Consider the following 18,749-nt stretch of genomic DNA (forward strand, 5'->3'; position numbering starts at 1 on the left):
GTGTCCTCTTGCAAATGTTTTTTAATAACTTATCTAGTTATGAGAGTATTTTTGCTTAATACTCCCCATCACCGCCACCACCACCGGAGGAAGTCCAAAGTGTAAAATTCCCGTCAAAACAGACACAGCAAACCTCTGTGAGACTCGAGCATCGCATGTCAGTGCCCGCATTGGCGCCTGCTGATGCCACCTTCGATCCATCCAAAGCCGACTTCCCACCTGCTTGAAAGCAGTGAATGCCAATCCAAATGGATCTACTTGAGTCTGTGTGCTAAAACCTCGTCTGGCCTAAATGGGGTCAAAAGATGTCAGGTGAAGCTCCAGCGCTGGTAGTCGTTCCAAGCATTGCACTTCGCCATCACAATGACGTTGTCCGTCAGCTGCAAACATTTCCCACTGATGGGATTCTTCACCAGGTTCTCCTGAAGAGGTAAGAAAGGAAAAGCATTGGCGAGCGTCATCGCGCCATTTTCGGGCCCAAACGCGGAGCGCCAAACAGACCTTCGCCAAGACCCACTGCTGGTGTGGTGACGGGTTCGAGTCTCTTTGTTTCAGCGCACACGGCTGCAACTTCACCGGCTCTGGATCAGGCGCCGTCTGAAGACATAACTGCTTGTTGATATTATGACGCAGCTCCTTGTTGGACGTATACTCAAAATACTGAAAAAGACCACAAACACCTTCATTCCACAGTGGTGACAAATATCAATAAAAATAAATAAATATATATACACTGTATATATATTTGCAGCGTGGAGCCGTTCTTTTGAGTGATAAAAGTGCCGCGAGTCGCGCGCTAATTAGCATGAGTGAGTCAAACTGGAGTAGATCATTACAATTCTTTGCACATCTATAAATTGAAGCAAAAGTCATTGTCAATCAAATCGATTCGGAATCGAATCGCAGGCCCAAAAATCGAAATCAAATCGAATCGCGAGACATTCAAAGATTCCCAGCCCTAATATATATATTGTCTGAGTACCTGGTTGCCTCCCTGGTTGTGACAAGTATACATGATAAGAGGTTTCCCAACTGCGTTCCTATCTCCGACGTCCAGGCACGTTTTAGATCCGGCATTCCTTATCTGCAAGCAAAAACAATAAATGCGGGGCGACGTTTGTGCTACATCCACGTAGAGCAATAAAGACAAATGTGACTTACTGCTCCGTATTGTAATGGCAGTATGTCAGGAACGTACAACTCTGGGTACATCGTGTTTAGGTACCAGGAGAAGTTCTTGCAGTGTAAGTTCTCTCTGAGTTTCACACGATCGGAGACGTTCCCGTATTTGTGCTACGAACAGAAGCGCTTTTTAAAGCCAACATTTCAATTCAATACTTTTTCTATAGTGACAATTCACAACAGGAGTCATCTCATACAGTGCATTTGAAAAGCAGTCACAGTGCTTCACTTTTTCCAAATGTAGTCATGTTACAGCTGTATGTCAAAACATAGGAAATTGAAATGGTTCCTTGCCCCATAACAAGAAAAAAAAAAATCTGAAATATTTAAAAATATAAAAGGCAATTCTGACAAAAGGCAGTCGTGTCTCTGAGGTCAACTATGCAGAGTGTGTGCCAATGTTATCATAATCGTCACAAAAACAACCAAATAAAGAAAACTAGAATTGGAAAAAAAAAACATTTTTGAATGAACCCCCGCCTGTTTTCCGGTTTTACAATAGCTATCAAGTTGCTGACGTTACATGCTGTCAGTTGGGCCACGCCCACTCGCATGATGATGACGGATGTGGCAAAATTACTCACACTTTGTAAAGGTACTCTGGTAAAAGTAGAAGTTAGGTATCCCATATTACAAAAAAATCTAATTCTAATTCTAAACTAATCACAAAAAAAATAAAAACAATACAATCATCTCTTGACTCAATGCCTATTTATAATCTAAACTAATTTTAAAAAAGCATAACCAAATAAGTTGTTGTTATTTATAACATATATTAGTGTATTATTTATTGTTATTTGTATGTTTATATTTTAAATGATCTGCTATGTGCTGGTGCAATTTGAATTTCTCCTCTGGGGATCATTAACAGATGATCTTATTTTGTGTGAAACGCTGTGAAATCTGTGGGAAAAAAAGGCTTCTCAGTTCTATTTTTTTCACAGTTTTTAAAATTTTCTGTAATCAGAATTAACTCATTCACTGCCATTGATGGCTATAGACGTCAAAAATTATTTTTAACTATTTCTATTAGTTTAAAATGTTTCCCACTTTTGTTAACAAGAATTATAAAAACCTAGAAAAAAAATGTATTGTACATTTTGAACAGATATAAAATTTGTAATTAATCATGACTCGACTATTCATGTCATGCGATTAATTACAATTAAAAATTTTAATCACCTGATGCAATAAAAAATAAAGAAAAGATTATTAAAAATTAGGGGCGTCAGGCGATTAAAATTTATAATTGTAATTAATTGTATGACTTCACTAGTTAACTCACAAATAATCACAAATTTTATATCTGTTCTAAATGTAAAAAAAAATTCCCCTCGATTTTCATACTCTTGTTAACAAAAATGAGAAACAAAAAAAGTGAAACTAATAGAAATAGTTCAAATGAATTTTTGACGTCAATAGCCGTCAATGGCGGTGAATGAGTTCATTACGCTTTGGTGGTTGGTGACATTATTGTTGTTGCTGCTGACAGACGTGGAGGCGAATGTCCGTCCTGAATACCAAGCGCAACCGGTGCTTCGCTCGCCTGGAGGCAAAGCAGCTCTTGCCTGTGGAATGAGACAATCTGAAGACGCCTCAAACCTTCCCCTCTAATTAGAGGCCAGTTCTCAAGCTTGACACAGACTGTTTTTTTGAAATTTTCATCCTTACCTGCTGACTCCTCGCAGTGCTCAAGTGAATGAGCAGTTGGTATTTAGGACGGTCGTTTAGCAGCCTTGCCAGGCAACAACAACAATTGATGGTGAGCACCGCCGGAGAAGACGCTCACTGAGGTATCGATTGATTATGCAAGCCTGGAACTGGCTATGTGGAGTAAAACCATTTTGACTGGCAAATACATTTGAACGCATTTGCAAATACGTTTATACGTATTTAAATACATTCAAAAGAATGAATTGAACATACTTGTAAGCTAAATGTTTAAACTTAACATTTATTTCCCACGGGATATTGATTTGCGGATGCGCATACTCAGTAATTTTCAAACGTAAAATATTAGAATAATGTACCTGTAAGCCAAATGCTAAAAACCAGGGGTGTTAAATTTAGTGCGTTAATTTTGAATTAATTTAAAGTTCCTTTAACGCCAGATTTTTTTTTTACGAGCGATTAATGACACGACCACGTCAAAACTCAGCAGTAATAAATGTCATAATAATGCATATATTTGTGCAGACTGGAGTCAAGTTGTATTTTACAATTTAAAATATGTGCATAATTTCACAAGTTATTTCATGTTCAAAATTAGCTCTTAATATGAAAAGAAAAATGCACTGAGCTGTCACCAATGTCTTACAAATGCAATGATGCCATCTAGTGGCAGAAAAATGACCTCAACACAAACAAATATCACACTCATTTTTTTTTACACTACAGTACATCTTTTAACTCAATTTTATGAATTATTATGAAATTACTGTATCAATGATGCAGCCATATTTCTATTAATTAAACTTTTTTTTTTTTTTACTTTTATGTTAACAAGAGTATGAAAAAAATGATTGGACGTTTTATTGTACATTTAGAATAGATTTTAAAAATTGCGATTAATCGTCAGTTAACTATTGAAGTAAAGCGATTAATTACGATTAAAAAATGTAATCCCCTGACAAACGTTTTTTTTTTTTTTTTTTAACATGTGCGATTCAGTACCCCTATGGAATTATGGGGAAAATGCTTTTGTATTTCGTTTTCAGTATTTAGCCCACTTGTACGTTCAAATGTATTTGCAAATAAGTTTAAATGTATTTGCGAGAACGTTCAAACATATTTGCAAGTATTTAAATTTGTTTAAACGTATTTATAAATGAATGCGCGTATCTGCCAGTCACTCCCCATTGACAGTTCCACACTTTTGTAATAGCTAGACTGAATAAGAGTAGAAGCCTTTTGGATTAAAGTAACTTTTGGAGAAAAGTCAGGGTTAGGGTTAGGTTTACTAACCCTAACCCTAAGCCTCAATTCAACCTTTGTGGATTAGCATGACCTGGATAAGAGAATCTACGCAGACATGCTTCCAGATGCACTTGATGGATCAGGCCCAGTAGCGCCTCACACATGACGAAATTGTCACCTCACTGGCCATGATGCCGGCCTTATTGTTGCGATGGTAGAAGAGCGCTTTGTAGTCGTCCAACCAGACCTCGGCCAGCCGCACTTGGTTGCGAACGATGACGTCGGTGCCTTTGGGGAAAGTGTGCGGACTCTTGGTACGGAAGACGTGGCCCACCACAGAACAAGGAAGGATCTCCAGCTGACCGCCGCACTGCCACACCTGAACACAACACAGCTTCAGTCAAATTGAACACATCGAACCCAGCCAGAGACAAGGAACCCTAAGCCATACTCAATATGGCGACATGGCCATTTTGTAGTGCTGGTGAAATGTGTAGTGACACGTTTGTGGGAAGAAAAACCCACGCAAGCACGTGCATAACTTGCAAACCACAGACAGGAAGGCCGCAGCCTGATTTGAACCCAAAATTTCAGAACCGTGAAGCAGATGCACTAATCACTGAAATATCACAAGGACAATATAGGAAATGTAGTGAAATTGGGGGGGGGGGGCAACAAGACTGACCCGGAAAGACATCTCCAAATTCTCGCCACCCCAAATCTCCATCTGGTCATCATATGTTCCGATGTGTTCAAAGTAGCTCTTTGATATGGAAAAGAGACCTCCGGCAAACGTGGGTGTTCTAAAATGAAATAAATTTATTTTATTAATAAATAAATTAATAAAATTAGTAAATAATTAAAAAGCCAGTACTTACTTGCAGCGGTCTTTGATTTCAACTTCTGCCATTTTAGAGTCTGTACTTTTTTACTTTGACTGCTTACTTGATAGGATGGGTTTCGTTGTTGCGCAAGGCCAAGATGTTGGCCGGGATGTTTTCCCAAATGAACGTCAAGGCCCAGTCGAAGGAGCCGTGGTTGCTGTAATGCTGGACGGCCGCAGGCTTCTTGAAGCTGAACGTGTTGAAGTCGATGGAGGTGATGCGCGGACTGACCACCGCGCTGGGTTCTTCCGCAATCCGGCTCATGAGTGGCTCCAGCCAACCGTGGAAACACTCACCTAAAAAACAAACAAACAAAAAAACACAAAATCAGAATTGTTTGTCTCATATGTGTCCGTTCACCATTCAAACGAAAGGCAAATCCATCGTGCTTTATAGAGGCAAAGAAATCATGATTAAGGTGAAAAAAAGTGGTATAAGAGTAATGAGAAAATAATTGTTAAAAAGCAGGATAAAACAAAACAACTAGCTTAGCAAATCACACAATGAAAACAAGATGGTTGCAACAACAAAAATGATGAACAATTTTGAATGGAGCTACCGTTTAAGCAGCTGTCAGATGTTCAGGAAATATACAAGCAAGACTCACATTTTGCATAACCTTAAACACGTAATGATCCATTTTTATTGATCTTTTGCTCTTGCTATTGAAACTGATTATTTCCGGACTTCTGATCTGATTTTGCTTAGAATTGTATGGAGTTCTGTCAAATCCATGTCTGCACTTCATCTGGTCAGTCCTGCCTCACATTTCATCACAGCAACATTCATACTGGTGGGTTGGCAGGTTTGTGCACACTATGCAGAAATAACTTTTCTTTTAAAAACAACCCCCCCCCCCCCCCCCCAAGGCAAGGCAAGGCAAAGTGCAGACTTTTGTAAGTTTTAACCAAAATTGTAGACCTAAGTCGGACTTGATTCAAGTCCTAATACTCTGGTAACAGTAGAAGTACAGCAGGAAATTATTAATTAACCATTTTTACTTAGGATTTTTTTTTTTTTGAAAGCGCAGACTCTGTAATGTACATACATACAAAAGTAAAAAAAAAAAATGTTTTTTTACTCTTATTGATATACAAGACCTGTTTTGGTGTTTTGGCACAATGGAGAAAAAAATATTTAAAAAAGCCATGCTCTGAATCTGTTGTGTCATGTTCGTTCATGATAGCTAGCTTCTCTAAGTTACTAATGTCTTGCTTTTTTTCCCATCTCATCTATCCTTTCCATCTTTTCTTTTTTTACATTGGGATGAAAAAAGTAAAGAGCCTCTTTAGACAAAGTGGAGAAATAGAAAGATTATTAGTTTTAAAAGTAGCGAGTAAAAGTAAAACGTAATTAGAAAATTAAAGATTCAAATCAAAAATATGCCTACGCCAAATATTGATATTTGTAGTTAATATACGGCTGCTATAAAAGCTACATTGTTCATTACATATTGAGCAATTACTTGGTGGAGCAACTAGGGGGAGCGCCTCATAAGAATGGCGGGGAAATGTACAGAAGTTTTCAGGCAAAGAAGACTAATGAACTTACTTTTACTTGTTTAAGACATTTAAATGTCCAGAAGGTGACTCCGTTTTGCATGCGTAACATTGTAAAACATATTTTATGGATCGACTTTGTCAAATAAAATTCCTGAGGAATATTAATATTGATTCAATTGGATTTAATATTGAAGCAATTTTATTTATTTATTTACTTTTGCAATGTTGCACAAAAAAAGTCACAGTTTATAAAATGAAACAAATGTGACTGACTGACATGTTGCATGACAATAGTGTTTTAAGAAAGACACAAATTTGTTCCCAGAAAGTTGTCTCTGTTAAGAAGACATTTGTATTATTACTATTTTTTTTTAAAGCACTAAATTACTCACTGTGAAGAAGACACCAGTTTTAATATTGTATTTCCGTGATGGTACAAAAATAAACTATTTTCTCATTGAAAAATCATCAGTTTATGTCTTGAGTAGTTTTATTGTAGATTATTGTGGACTTATTTCCTGACCAATATATCGATAATCGCGGTATCGTCATATCGTGAGATAATCGTTACGGTGAGCCTTGTATGTAGGGTTCCCACCCTCTATCAAGAAACTGTGGTGTGTTTGGGGCAAACACTTCACACTGAAGGGAAGATGCAAGCTGATAGGCGCAGTTTTTAAACAACTGTTTGTACTCATGCAAACCGCACAAAGCATCTTTAAAAGTAGCCTGCAGATGAAAACAAAGCATTGTATTTGTGCTTGGTTAGCCACCACTGCTAGTAACGATGTTGATTGTTGACAGGAAAAATGCGTCCTCAACATGTGTATGCTCGTGCTCACTGTGTTGTTGAGCTACCGTGCTAGTGAGCTGCTGTGCTATTGACTCTTGTGAGTTTGTGCAAGCTTACAGTGCGCGTCAAGGAAGGTGAGCACTTGGCCTTGTGCGACGCTGGTGCCCAGCAGCCGGGCTGCGACCAGTCCCTTCCTCTCCTGCTGCCTCATCACACGGACAATCTTCAGCTCGCGGACAAACTCCTCCAGTTGGCCCTGCAGGTACTCTTGGGGAAGACAAATATTTTAGATTAGAAAACCGCTTGGTACAACTCCCCCAAAAATATAATTATTTACTTACTGAAATTATTTTTCTCATTTTTTGTGTGTTTGCGCTTTAATTTATGAAAATGTAAGTAAGGGTTTGGGATGACGTGGCATAGGATGGTGGGTTTGTTCTTTTTTACATTAACATGACTGGCAAAAGATTTGTTGAAAAAATTCAGACTTTTTCGTTCAAACACTAAACGTTTGAGGAAATCAAATACAATAAATCATTTTAAAGTTTGAAAAAAAAAATAGCTTTTCAATCACCCTGTCTCATTAAACTGCCAGTATGGAATGTGGGCCCGTTTAGTTGAACGCAAAGCTGTTATTCTGTTGCATGAATGGCAATGTGGAAACACAGGTTAGTTGGACCTTCTGCAATCTAGTGGAAGAGCACATGTAATTGTCGTGCCTGTCACTCACTATAGGACCCTAGCATAGATGAACAAAGATACATTATTTGTAGTAAATAAATCGTCATTTTGGGACCATTGAAGTAAAATTGGATCATTGCCTGATGATCTGTCAAAAGCAAACTAACTGGCTGCTATCCATTGTGTTGGGTGTGATGACCGGCTGCTATCCATTGTGTTGGGTGTGATGACAATTACGGGCGTAATTTACCAGTGAAAATGTGTCAAGTGCCAGATGATTGACAAAGGAGGGGTGGCAGCGGTATCGTCATATTGTATACTCAGTGACAGCTGGTTAGCTTAACCTGGCAATGGAGATCTCCAGAATATAAATCTAGGACTTCACCACGGTGATTTTCTTGGGAGAGGCGGGATATCGTGTACAATACGTCGAGTTGATTGGAAGATGCGGCATCAAGTGCACGTTCGTAGGATAGAAAAAAAAGCACGAAAATGTTTACCAGCTAAAAATGCACGAATCGCCTCTCGGTGTTCAACATTTAACAAGGAAATGATGAGTCATTCTGTGAGAACAGAATTAATTGCAGCGTCTATTCGTCCATGTTAGGTTAGTATTGGTTTCCCGGGTGTCGGCGCTTCCTGATTTCGTCACAGCTGCATATCCCGCCCCCAAACACAATGTTGCTCTGTGATTGGTCCAGATCGGTGAAAATCAACCGGCTCGGTACAAGATGTAGTCTCGGGACCCTAACCCTAACCCTAACCACAAATACCGCGAGAATTCAGCGTGCAGAGCAAGGTTATATTTCGCTAGCTACAGTGAAAAAAAGAACTAGCAGAAAATGTGATTTTTTTTTTTTAAAGGAAATAAAATAAAATAAATAAGAACTAGCTAGCTAGCTTGTTAGGAAGCTTCTTTTTATTAATTAATTAATTAATTTATTTATTTATTCATGAAATTACAAAATTCCAACAAACATTTTTGGCATTAAACACAAATAAAAAATAAATGTCAAAGTGCGGTTTACAAGGCACTAAACAGTAACACAATCATCAACACTTCTCATACACACGCATACACACACACACGCATATATACATCAGAGGTCATCAAACAGTTGTAACTTGAAGTTTTCGCATTAGGAAAAAAAGCATTTTTACATGTCATATATTTTAACGACTTTACATAGTTGTCTTGCACCTGTCTATTGAAGGCTGTGAATATAGGCTTTACCTTGCGCCATGAATAAAATACTTTGCCAGCAATAAGATATTGTTTATTACAATCTTACTTTCAGAAACATCAGGAAAACAAACAAAAAAACACAATGTTGTCCCATTCCAAAGTGAGCTTGTTAGGAAGCTAGCTAACTAGCTTGCAAGCTAGCTTTAGGGTACCCATATTTTTATTAAAAAAAAAAAAAAAGAAGGAAACTCGGCCCGGCATCGAGATAACAGTACTCAAAGTCTACTCAATGATACCACCACACATTAGAACAATTTTAACGTATGCCTCCTCTGTATAGGGAGAAAAAAAAGACTATTTTTAAAGTGTTGCAAAAAAATGAATAAATAATGACATAATATTCTAAGATAATGATTGCCCTTTTTAACTTCTTTCTAATGTGGAGAACCAGGATTGAATCTGGTACTACAGTTTGTGAGTCCACAGCGTTACAAGTGAGCTAAAGTGTATTCCAGTTAATCCCATGTACGTATTTATAAATTTAGATTTCATTAAATTTTTTACATGGAAGGGTAAAGGAGGATCTGAAAACATCTATCACTAAATTAGTTAAAAACGCCGATTTTGGGTCTCTCACCTTCAGTACTGGCATCATCCACCAGGATGATTTCTTTGAGCAAGATAGCAGGAGATGTGTACAAGACGCTGTACACCGTTCGGAGCAGCGTGGACCAGGCCTCGTTGTGGAACACGATGATCACACTGGTGTCGGGCAGCGGAGGACAGCGGAAGAACTTCTGGGCCAAGCACCTGAGCATGTGATCCATTGTAATTACAAATAAGTCTCTGAATACAGAGTGATATGGAGGTCAAGAAACCCAATCAATCAGGTGGCTAAATGTTAACATACTACTGTCAGCTTTTCTAATTATATTTCAGTTGTATTACAATCAATGTTGTAATTTGTATTCTACATTAGCATTTCAGCTCAGCATCATACTATTTCCACAGAAATTTGCCAGTTAAAATTAGAGATGCCGCACAAATGTCAATTGTTATAATTAGGGATGGTACCGTCGGTATAAGGCCGATAAAGGCCTTAGGTATCGGGTAATCATGGAAGCTTCCGATACCGGCCATGATACTTAAGTTAAACAACATTTGACATCGAGTAAGTCCTCTTTAGAGCTGTCAAAATTAATTGATTAATCGACAAGTAATTGATTATCAAATTAATCGACAACTATTTTAATAATCGAGAAATTGTTTGGTGCCATTTTTTTTAATTTAAAATTGTCCAAATCCTCTGATTTCAGCATATCAACTGTAATTGTTCACTGATTTTTGTAGTCCTTCGTGACAGAATACTGATTATCTTCTGTGTTTTCGGCAAAATAAGACATTTGCAGAACCGGTAATTGTTCAACATTTTCTTTTTAAAAATCCCCATAAAAATATGAAGCACGTAATAAACATCATTCGCTGGTTAATAAACAGTAATCAGGGGGAAAAATGCTTTTGTAATACACTTGCAAAATTAAAATGAATCCGATTAGTCGATTAATCGTTGAAATAATCGATAGATTAATCGATTGCAAATATATTCGACAGCACTAGTCCTCTTCTATAGTGTGACACTCTGACTTCATTTGCGTCAAAAAGAAAGATCTGAAAAGCCTGCTGCATCTGTCAATAATTAATCAGCCTGAGAAAAGCCTCATGTTATAAGGGTTGTAAAAAAAAAAAATCACATCTTACTCTGGGGGTCGAGTGTCGTCGCCGAGGCTCCGCCCGAGTGAGATGCGGTCACTGGCAAACTGATTGAAGCAATGCTTGGTCATGCCGTCCTCCTTCTCTTTGGTCTCCTCGGGAGACAGATTGTTTCGTTTAAAGCCATCCCCATTCGCACCGGGCGCTTTGGGGTCCTGAGGCGGTCTCTCGAGGTGAGGTGTGAGCTCAGCCCTGCTGTAGACACCGAGGGGACAAGGGATGTTCTCATATAGGTCCGGATTAGGCATCTGGAAGCCCAAGTTTTTGGCAGCCTCTCGGACCAGAATCATCATCTTGTCCTTGTTCACCACCTGCTCCCAGAGCCCGGGTTCGGCGCTGAACGAGGTGTCCGGGACCTTCTGGAGGAACACCAAGGCCGCCATGAAGATAGCCCCCCCAAAGACAGCCAGCTTGAGGGGGGACATGCGGCGTCGGGGTAACAGACGCATGCTTCAGGCGCGACCTGGAGTTGGAGTGCGAATGTGTAAAGTAATTTGAGGAAGTGCTGACAAATGAGTCATCAAGGAGACATTTGCTCAACCGACTTCCCTTCAGGTGTCGCAGCAGGTTCACTTAACAGCACACCTGCCCTCCCCGGGACCCACGTGACAGCAGGTGGGCCGTCTCAAGGTCACTCCTACATCAGTGAACCAACCCCCGCCGCACCAGGACCTTACCCGGTTCCATTGACATCTGAGGCGTAACCAGTACTTCTGCTTCAAGCAAAGCAAGACCTGTTTCCTGGATTGCCGAAACAGGATCTAAGTGCTGCAACGGTGGCTGTCTAAAGTGAACACGGAAACTCACGCTTACTCTCTACTCATGTGTTATTTAAAGGGGGCACTGACTGACGTGAACATATTACAATCGTGTTTCCTTCATTTAATAAAAAAGGAGAAGACAAGGTATCTGGAAAGTGAAAGAGGAATAAATTATTATGTCCTCTTTGCGTGTTCCAAAAATGAAGATAGATTTAATGTAAGAAAAATGCACCTTTTGCAAAAAATGATTTAATAAAAAACAGAGAATCTCTGGACAAATAACTGCCTCTAATCATCACTTAAACAGGTGGGATTCAGAGCGTCAAATGTAGCTCTTCCGCGTGCACAACGGTTTCTTATAGTTAAAAAGCCAAAAAAAGTCAGCCTATACGAAGTCAACACCATCTGCTCTGCACAGGACACAAAACATTTCGACAAGGTTAATATAAAGAATTAAAATGTTAATAATGTGTAACAATGGTTAATAAAATGAAATGAAGTATTAAAAATGTTACAATATCTATCAAAAGACAAACACAAAATGGCAGAATAAGTAGGGATCAATGTTATCCATTTTCTAAACTTCTTTTACCCATTAGTCACAGAAAATATTTGATTTGACATTTTTTTTTATGTGTAAGGAAAATCACTAAACCAATTGACAAGGGTTTCAATTATTTCTATTGAGTATTGATGCTATACATGCTAGCAGTTATTATGCTAACAAATAGCAAGTTAGAAACTAAAGTATTATCAATTCTAACCATCCGGGTATTTCTGTTATTTACGCAATGCAAACGCTTCGTTTACAAGGTGAAAACAAACGGCGTATTGTATTGCTTTTGCCTGTGACTAGAAATCAAAATAATCCTCCTAAATCAAATTACAACGATCCAAAGTCCAATGCTTTTCAATGCTTTCACCGCCATTTTGACTTGTGATGTAGCATTGATGCTAGCTGTTGTAATGCTAACAAATAGTAAGTTAGAAACTTAAGTATAGAAACCGCAAATACAGAATTAGAGGGTTTTAAGCAATACAGTATATTCAGATACTATTTTTATTGAAAATTGATGAAATGCTAACATGCTAGCCGTTTTTATCCTAACATAACACAAGGATTCTCAACTGGTGGATTGGGACCCAAAAGTGGGTCACAGACAGCTAATAAAAAAATTACATGTACTTGTACTTAGATTTTTACAGAATAGCACTGAGATATACCAAATTCCCGCAAAGAACATACAATATCGGGTAATGAAGAGGAATAACAAAATATTTGTCCTCTTTGCGTGTTCCAAAAATTTGAAGACAGATTTAATGCAAGAAAAAACACCTTTGCAAAAATGATTTAATCTAACAGAGATCTCTGGACATCGTGACAGGCTCCAAACATCACGTAACAGGTGGAATTTCAGAGTGCCGAATGTGTCTCTTCTGCGTGTAAAATGGCTTCTTATAGTTAAACCGACCGCCTCTCTTTCATTTGTAGACAAAACATACTCTCTGGGTACTTTTCCATGAGCAGTGGTGTGTGTGTTCGAAGCAGATTCTGTTCTCAAGGACCAAATGTGTTTTCGCACAGAACGCTGAGAAGGAATTTTTTTAGACTAAACAATATGTTCCAGCTTAAGGTCAAATTATACTGACTTCAACACTACCTCACATCTACAAAACATTTCGACAAGGTTAATATAAATAATTAAAATGTTAATAATGTATAACAATGGTTAATATATGAAATTAAGTATTAAAAATGTTAATAATATCTAACAGTAAGCATCATGAAATGTTACTAGTAGTCAAAATCTACACTGTAAACGAAATGCAGTGAATCTCAAAATGGAACGTAATGTACGTGTGTAATTGTACTGGATTTTCATATATATTCTTATAGGATACCCAAACTTGTGTTTGCTAGGTGACCTAACAACAACTGACTTACCACACAATTAATTTCAATCTACACTTGTAGCCCTTACTATCGCAAAAAAAACAATTCTTGTTAACTGGAAAAATAAACAAACTCTGAATATCGACCAATGGTCTAACCTCCTCATGAATCACATTTTGATGGAAAAAATATCGGCCTCAAATAAAAAACAAATATCAAAATTCATTTTGCCTGGTGGGCCTGCAGTGCCCCGTCCTGCTGCGTTGGGTTGGGGGGCGCGGACCGCGTTGGGGTGGGGGGCGCTCCTGCTCCTGGGTTTGCTCTCCGGCCGGTGGCCCCTGCGGGGCCCGGGGGTCGTCCTTTGGCGCTGCCGCGGCCTGGGGGGCCCTGAGGTGTTGCGCTTGCTCTGTCCAGGCGGGGGTCGACGGCTCCCCTCTTTGGTGGAGATTTTCATGCATGCCAGATCCACCACACCAGCATCTATCGAAACTCAGACACAATTTGTTTCTCCCTCAGGTCATTGATTCGGTGGACGCGGGTGTCTGTGGATCTCACTCTGCTTCGTCTGTCCTTTCTACCTTTCCTCAGTTTCTCCTTCGGGCCCTTGAGGTCTCCATGATTTGTTGGAATTTAGATGTCTCTGGGGTTGGTGAAGGACTCTGGTTAGTGGCCCGGTGGGTGGTGTCTGGTCGGTGCTGGGCTTCGCTTTTCTTTCTTTTCTTTGGGCCCTCTTCGGGTCTCCTGGCGGCCCCACGACTCTGGCTGGATTTTGAAGTGTTCGGTTTAGGTGAACGGTATGGGAATTCATTTTTTTTTTTTTACACGCATGCACGCACGCACGCACACACACACACACACACACATACCAAAAAAAAAAAAAAAAAAGGGAGAACAATGATGATGACATGTCAAATGATCAATACTGAGCTCTCCCCAGAAGAAAAAAAAAATGTACTGGATTTTCAGAGACTAAATCACAATAAATAAGAAAAACTCTCTGCCACAATGTCATTAACATTAGACATAATAGACAAATGATGACGACGCAAGATAATGACAGTTCAAAAATATGCATACAGTATATTATTATAAAGAAGAACGCTAACGGCTATCATCAGTACTCACCTAGACACGAATGGTGCAAGCGCGCCGCCTACTGGTTTAAACCTGAACATCCACTCACGGGTAATTACAGCCCAGGCGAAATATATATTTTTAAAAGATAATACTGAGTTTAGATTGAAACCGTGAAAAAAAATAAAAAATAATATTACATATTATTACAACTACATCAATTATTAATATTGAAAATACATAGTTTGTCAAATACATTTGCGTGCGTGCGTAGTCTTGTTTTTGTTACATAGTGGGGCCAACATTTCGGGATTTAACAGACCTCTTTTTGAGGGTCAAGACTTGGTTTAAGAGTTTAGGTTTGAATTGGGTTATGGTTGAGGTTAGGAATAGGGGTGGGCAATCATTTTTGATGGTTGGGGTTAGGAAATGCATTATGTCAATGAGATGACCCCACAAATAGAGAACAACAAACATGTGTATGTGTGTGTTACAAAAAATGGGTGAATAAAATAAAAACACGAAATATTAGAGGAATATAAAAAAAATTCTCACCATCACCTTTTCATTTCTCCTCTGATACTATGAAACAATGCACACCGAACATCCCAAAGTTTCTTTCTCCTTTCTATTTACACCTTAAATAATTGACTTGCTTTGATGGTGTTATCGTCATAACCAAAGCCACACAGCTTTGTTACATCACTTTGCCAACTCTGCATGTTGAACACAAGGACTTTTTCATACGGGATTAGCTGGAATTTATGAGGCTTAATTGGAATGATGTGAAAACTTCGCCACGGATAGAAATGCATTATTCATATTTGAGCAATTAAACGATCTCCATTGCACAGCCCTCCTGAAACCGGAGATGGATTTATTTGGGGAAAAGGAGAAGAGAAAAGCGTTCTCAAGTTACTGAATCTGAGCCGCATTCAAAGCGCTGGTTGCCATATGCAGCATGTCACAGAAGCAGTTGGACACTTTTCTTTTATTTATTATTTTAAAATAGATACTACAGTCGTGCTGTAGAAGTGCATCAACAGACAAGAAAGGGACACACAATTAAGGCAAAAAGAATCATTTGCTGCCGTCCTATCCGAAACGATGACTCAGGGGTATTTGGTTAACTTTTCAGGCAAAGGCGTGACCTTTTAAGGCAGAAATATTGTGGTCCTCTACGGAAAAGTCAGCTCCAAAACACTGCAGTGCATGTACACGTCCTGTACATAATTCATTTGCAGCAAACGGGAATCCCAAAGTGGCGCGTGTCCTTCAGTGGTCATTTCATGTTCACATACATTCGACGGACTGTTTGAGGGGTGACAAAAATAAGTCTGTTTGGAAAATTGGTCCATTGCAACTGGTTCACATCAAGGCAAAAAAAAAGAGAGAGAGAGAAGTCCCTGCATACGCGCTGCGTCCGAAATCTCTTGAAAAAGAACTTGTCCTCAAGGGAGTCCTCAAGTAACGGCGGTGTTCTGTTCCTACGCTGGAGATGTAAACCGAATTTTGTCGGATTTCCCTATTAAAGTCGATAGTTACATCAAAATACGTTGTACAGTAATTTAAAAAAAACATATTTGCACGAACCGGAACCATTTACATATTCATATTTCGTGTTTCCGCACGGACATTTATTGCTGACGGACGGCAGAGCGGAGCTAATTCAAACCTAAACACGGAGATGTGACGCGCTTGTTGGCCAGCCGACCTGCTGATGGACGTCCGTTGTGGGAGGTCACAGCAACACAACTTTAAATAACTGCAAATGAACGAAAAAGAAGGTTACAGGCTACAGGCGCCATAAACCGGAAACGACGTAGGTCGGTCGCGTACGGCGTAACTCAAGGACTCCCTTTGTACTTTGAAATATATATATTTTTTGCTTGGAATGAAATTGGCGTCAATGTGGACATGATCCTCTTGCAATCTCCAGAAGTCTGGAGATGAATGGAAACCATGATCGCATATAGAAAAAAGTCACAGTGAAAAGTTACAGTATGCCTCTTGGGAGGAAAAGTTCAGCAGTCTTTTTCACTCACTCACTCACTCACTCACTCACTCACTCGTCAAGCGTATTGTTTGCACTTGTTATCTGTGGTGGTTTAGTCCACCTGTGTGTGCCCCTCAGTGACTTGACCACACAAACCCGATTAAATGAGCGTACTTGGGACAAAGTCTCAGTGTTGTTCTTTGGTCATTCTCCTCCTTCATAATGTGTGTAGCTTATCCTTTGTATTGTACATCACTAAAAATCCTTCTGCACAAAAGAAAAAAATAAATTAAGAGTCCAGAGAAAATATTTGTACAGCTCGTACAAAACAAGCACACTCCCGTCCGTCCTAAGGCAACTGGGCTTTGGGCTTGTGCAAAAAAAAAAAAAAAAAAAAGCGTTCAAACTCCACCAACATAATCCTGCATGTGAGTGTGGGGGGAGTTGGGTTGGTTTGGGGGTCCGTGGTTAACTGCTGGTGGGGCCACTGGTCAGGAAGTAAGTGGTCATTTCGCCTTTGCCCTTCACCTTGACCAGTCCTCTGCAGTCCAGCTGGTAGCCGTTGTTGGCCAAAACGTGGTAGAGGTCCGTGGTCACCTGGGAAAGGATACGCCAAACATGTCAACCGTGTTGAAAAAATAAAATACATTGGAAAAAACATGGACTTCATGTTTCAAATGTTGCTTGCCTCCGGATGGGCTTGTGCATGAAGGAGGCTTTTTTTTTTTTTAAACTGGCAGTAAAGGTCTGTGTAAACTTAAAAAAAACAAAACTTTTTTTTTTAAATTTATCGCTGGTTCATAAAAAAAAAAACTCAGTTAAGTACCCCTAGTGAAATATTTTATTTATTTCTTTATTTGAGAAAAGTAACCAGTGCAAAGCATTTTTGGTTGAAAAAAAAAAAAGATTTAAAACAGAGTGCTATGCTATCATTGATTTATTTATGAAACTTTAGTGGTCTCTCTTTTTGTCTATTTGGAAATAAAAATATAGAACTAAAAAATAAGAAAGAAGAATTGATTTAATTGTAAATAAATTCTTGTGCACATTAAAGTTATAATCCCCATTAACTCTTTGACTGCCAGACGTTTTCAGAAAAGGGATGCCGTGGGTGCCAGCCGATTTAAGCATTTTGACTGAATTTTTCAAGGTCCACAGAAAATTATGTGTTTGGACTATGGAAACACACATACTACCAAATGAAAGATTGGACTCTCATCTTTCATCAGAAAAAAAAGTTTGTTTCTACCTTATTCCGTTTTTCAGTAATCAACAATAGAAAATGGTTAGTTTCACCTCTGTTTTGAAACAAACGTCTTTTAACGTCTTTGGCACTCCTCCATAGGATTTTACTAAACGTTATTTAACGTTTTTGGCAGTCAAAGAGTTAAGTATCCTCCTTTGGGATCATAGTAAAGGTCTGTTCTCAAAAAGAAATCACTAACTTAATTTTAAATAACATTTTGAAATGATTGGCAGGTGATGGTAGGTGGCATATGACAGGTTGGGTCGAACCATTCTGGTACGGGGAGAGGACACTGGGTTTTTAGTATAATGAAATCGAATATAGTATATATTACAAATCATTTTATGAACTTACATTTTCCTGAAATATTGACATCATTTTATAATTATTTTCAAAGGATTTTTGCATGGATACTACTTTAAAAATGACGGGGGCGGGAATGAAGGATTTGTCACATTGAATGATTTTGTTGTTGTAATTGGGCCTCTTGCCCAAAGTGATCTGGGATGGGCTCCATCTCACGCGAAAGTGACTCGAATGTTGGAAAGCGCCACAGAAAATGAATGAATGGACGCATATTGACAAGTCTCATGTAGTCACTATCCAATATTTGTAGAATTGATTAATGAATTATTCCATCGATTAATTGACTAATCGGATTTATTTTAAATTTGCATGAAAATGTATTACAAAAGCATTTTTTTCTCGCCTGATGACTGTTATTGACCAGTAATTGGTGTTTACTTCGTATTCGTATCGCGATTTAAAAAAAGGTGATTGATGTTGTACTCGGTTACCGGTTCGGTCATTATTTTCCAAAGTAAAAACAGATGTTTGCAAATGTCTTATTTTGATTAAACACAG

At 38.8% G+C, this 18,749-nt stretch overlaps 2 protein-coding genes across 3 annotated transcripts in view; both read right to left on the reverse strand.

The window, feature by feature from the left end:
• Positions 1-3: 3 nt before the first annotated feature.
• galnt6 (UDP-N-acetyl-alpha-D-galactosamine:polypeptide N-acetylgalactosaminyltransferase 6 (GalNAc-T6)) lies at positions 4-15,406 on the reverse strand. Its single transcript, XM_077567045.1, has 11 exons — positions 15,205-15,406; positions 10,903-14,331; positions 9,782-9,954; positions 7,395-7,544; positions 5,044-5,278; positions 4,784-4,901; positions 4,277-4,477; positions 1,162-1,293; positions 983-1,084; positions 502-660; positions 4-422 (listed from the first exon to the last, which is right to left on the reverse strand). Exons 2-11 carry the CDS (start codon positions 11,361-11,363, stop codon positions 309-311), a joined length of 1,845 nt encoding a protein of 614 aa, XP_077423171.1. The 5' UTR covers positions 11,364-14,331; positions 15,205-15,406; the 3' UTR covers positions 4-308.
• Positions 15,407-15,619: 213 nt separating this feature from the next.
• The window catches only part of LOC144052927 (adenylate cyclase type 6-like), a 55,885-nt gene continuing 52,755 nt past the window's right edge, over positions 15,620-18,749 (reverse strand). For both annotated transcript variants that reach the window (XM_077567043.1, XM_077567042.1), the window contains one exon: positions 15,620-17,236. In XM_077567043.1, coding sequence (XP_077423169.1) covers positions 17,108-17,236 — 129 coding nt within the window. In that variant the 3' untranslated portion in view covers positions 15,620-17,107. The remainder of the gene's footprint in view (positions 17,237-18,749) is intronic.

Source organism: Vanacampus margaritifer, chromosome 1 (genome assembly GCF_051991255.1).
Source record: "Vanacampus margaritifer isolate UIUO_Vmar chromosome 1, RoL_Vmar_1.0, whole genome shotgun sequence".
Lineage (NCBI taxonomy): Eukaryota > Metazoa > Chordata > Actinopteri > Syngnathiformes > Syngnathidae > Vanacampus > Vanacampus margaritifer.

Coding starts and splice junctions, on each gene's coding strand:
- galnt6 (XM_077567045.1), bottom strand. CDS start 11,363: ATGCGTCTGTTACCCCGACGCCGCATGTCCCCCCTCAAGCTGGCTGTC. Junction 7,545..9,781: donor GGATGATGCCAGTACTGAAG/GTGAGAGACCCA, acceptor GTCTTCCCCAAG/AGTACCTGCAGGGCCAACTG. Junction 4,902..5,043: donor AACGAAACCCATCCTATCAA/GTAAGCAGTCAA, acceptor ATTTCATTTTAG/AACACCCACGTTTGCCGGAG.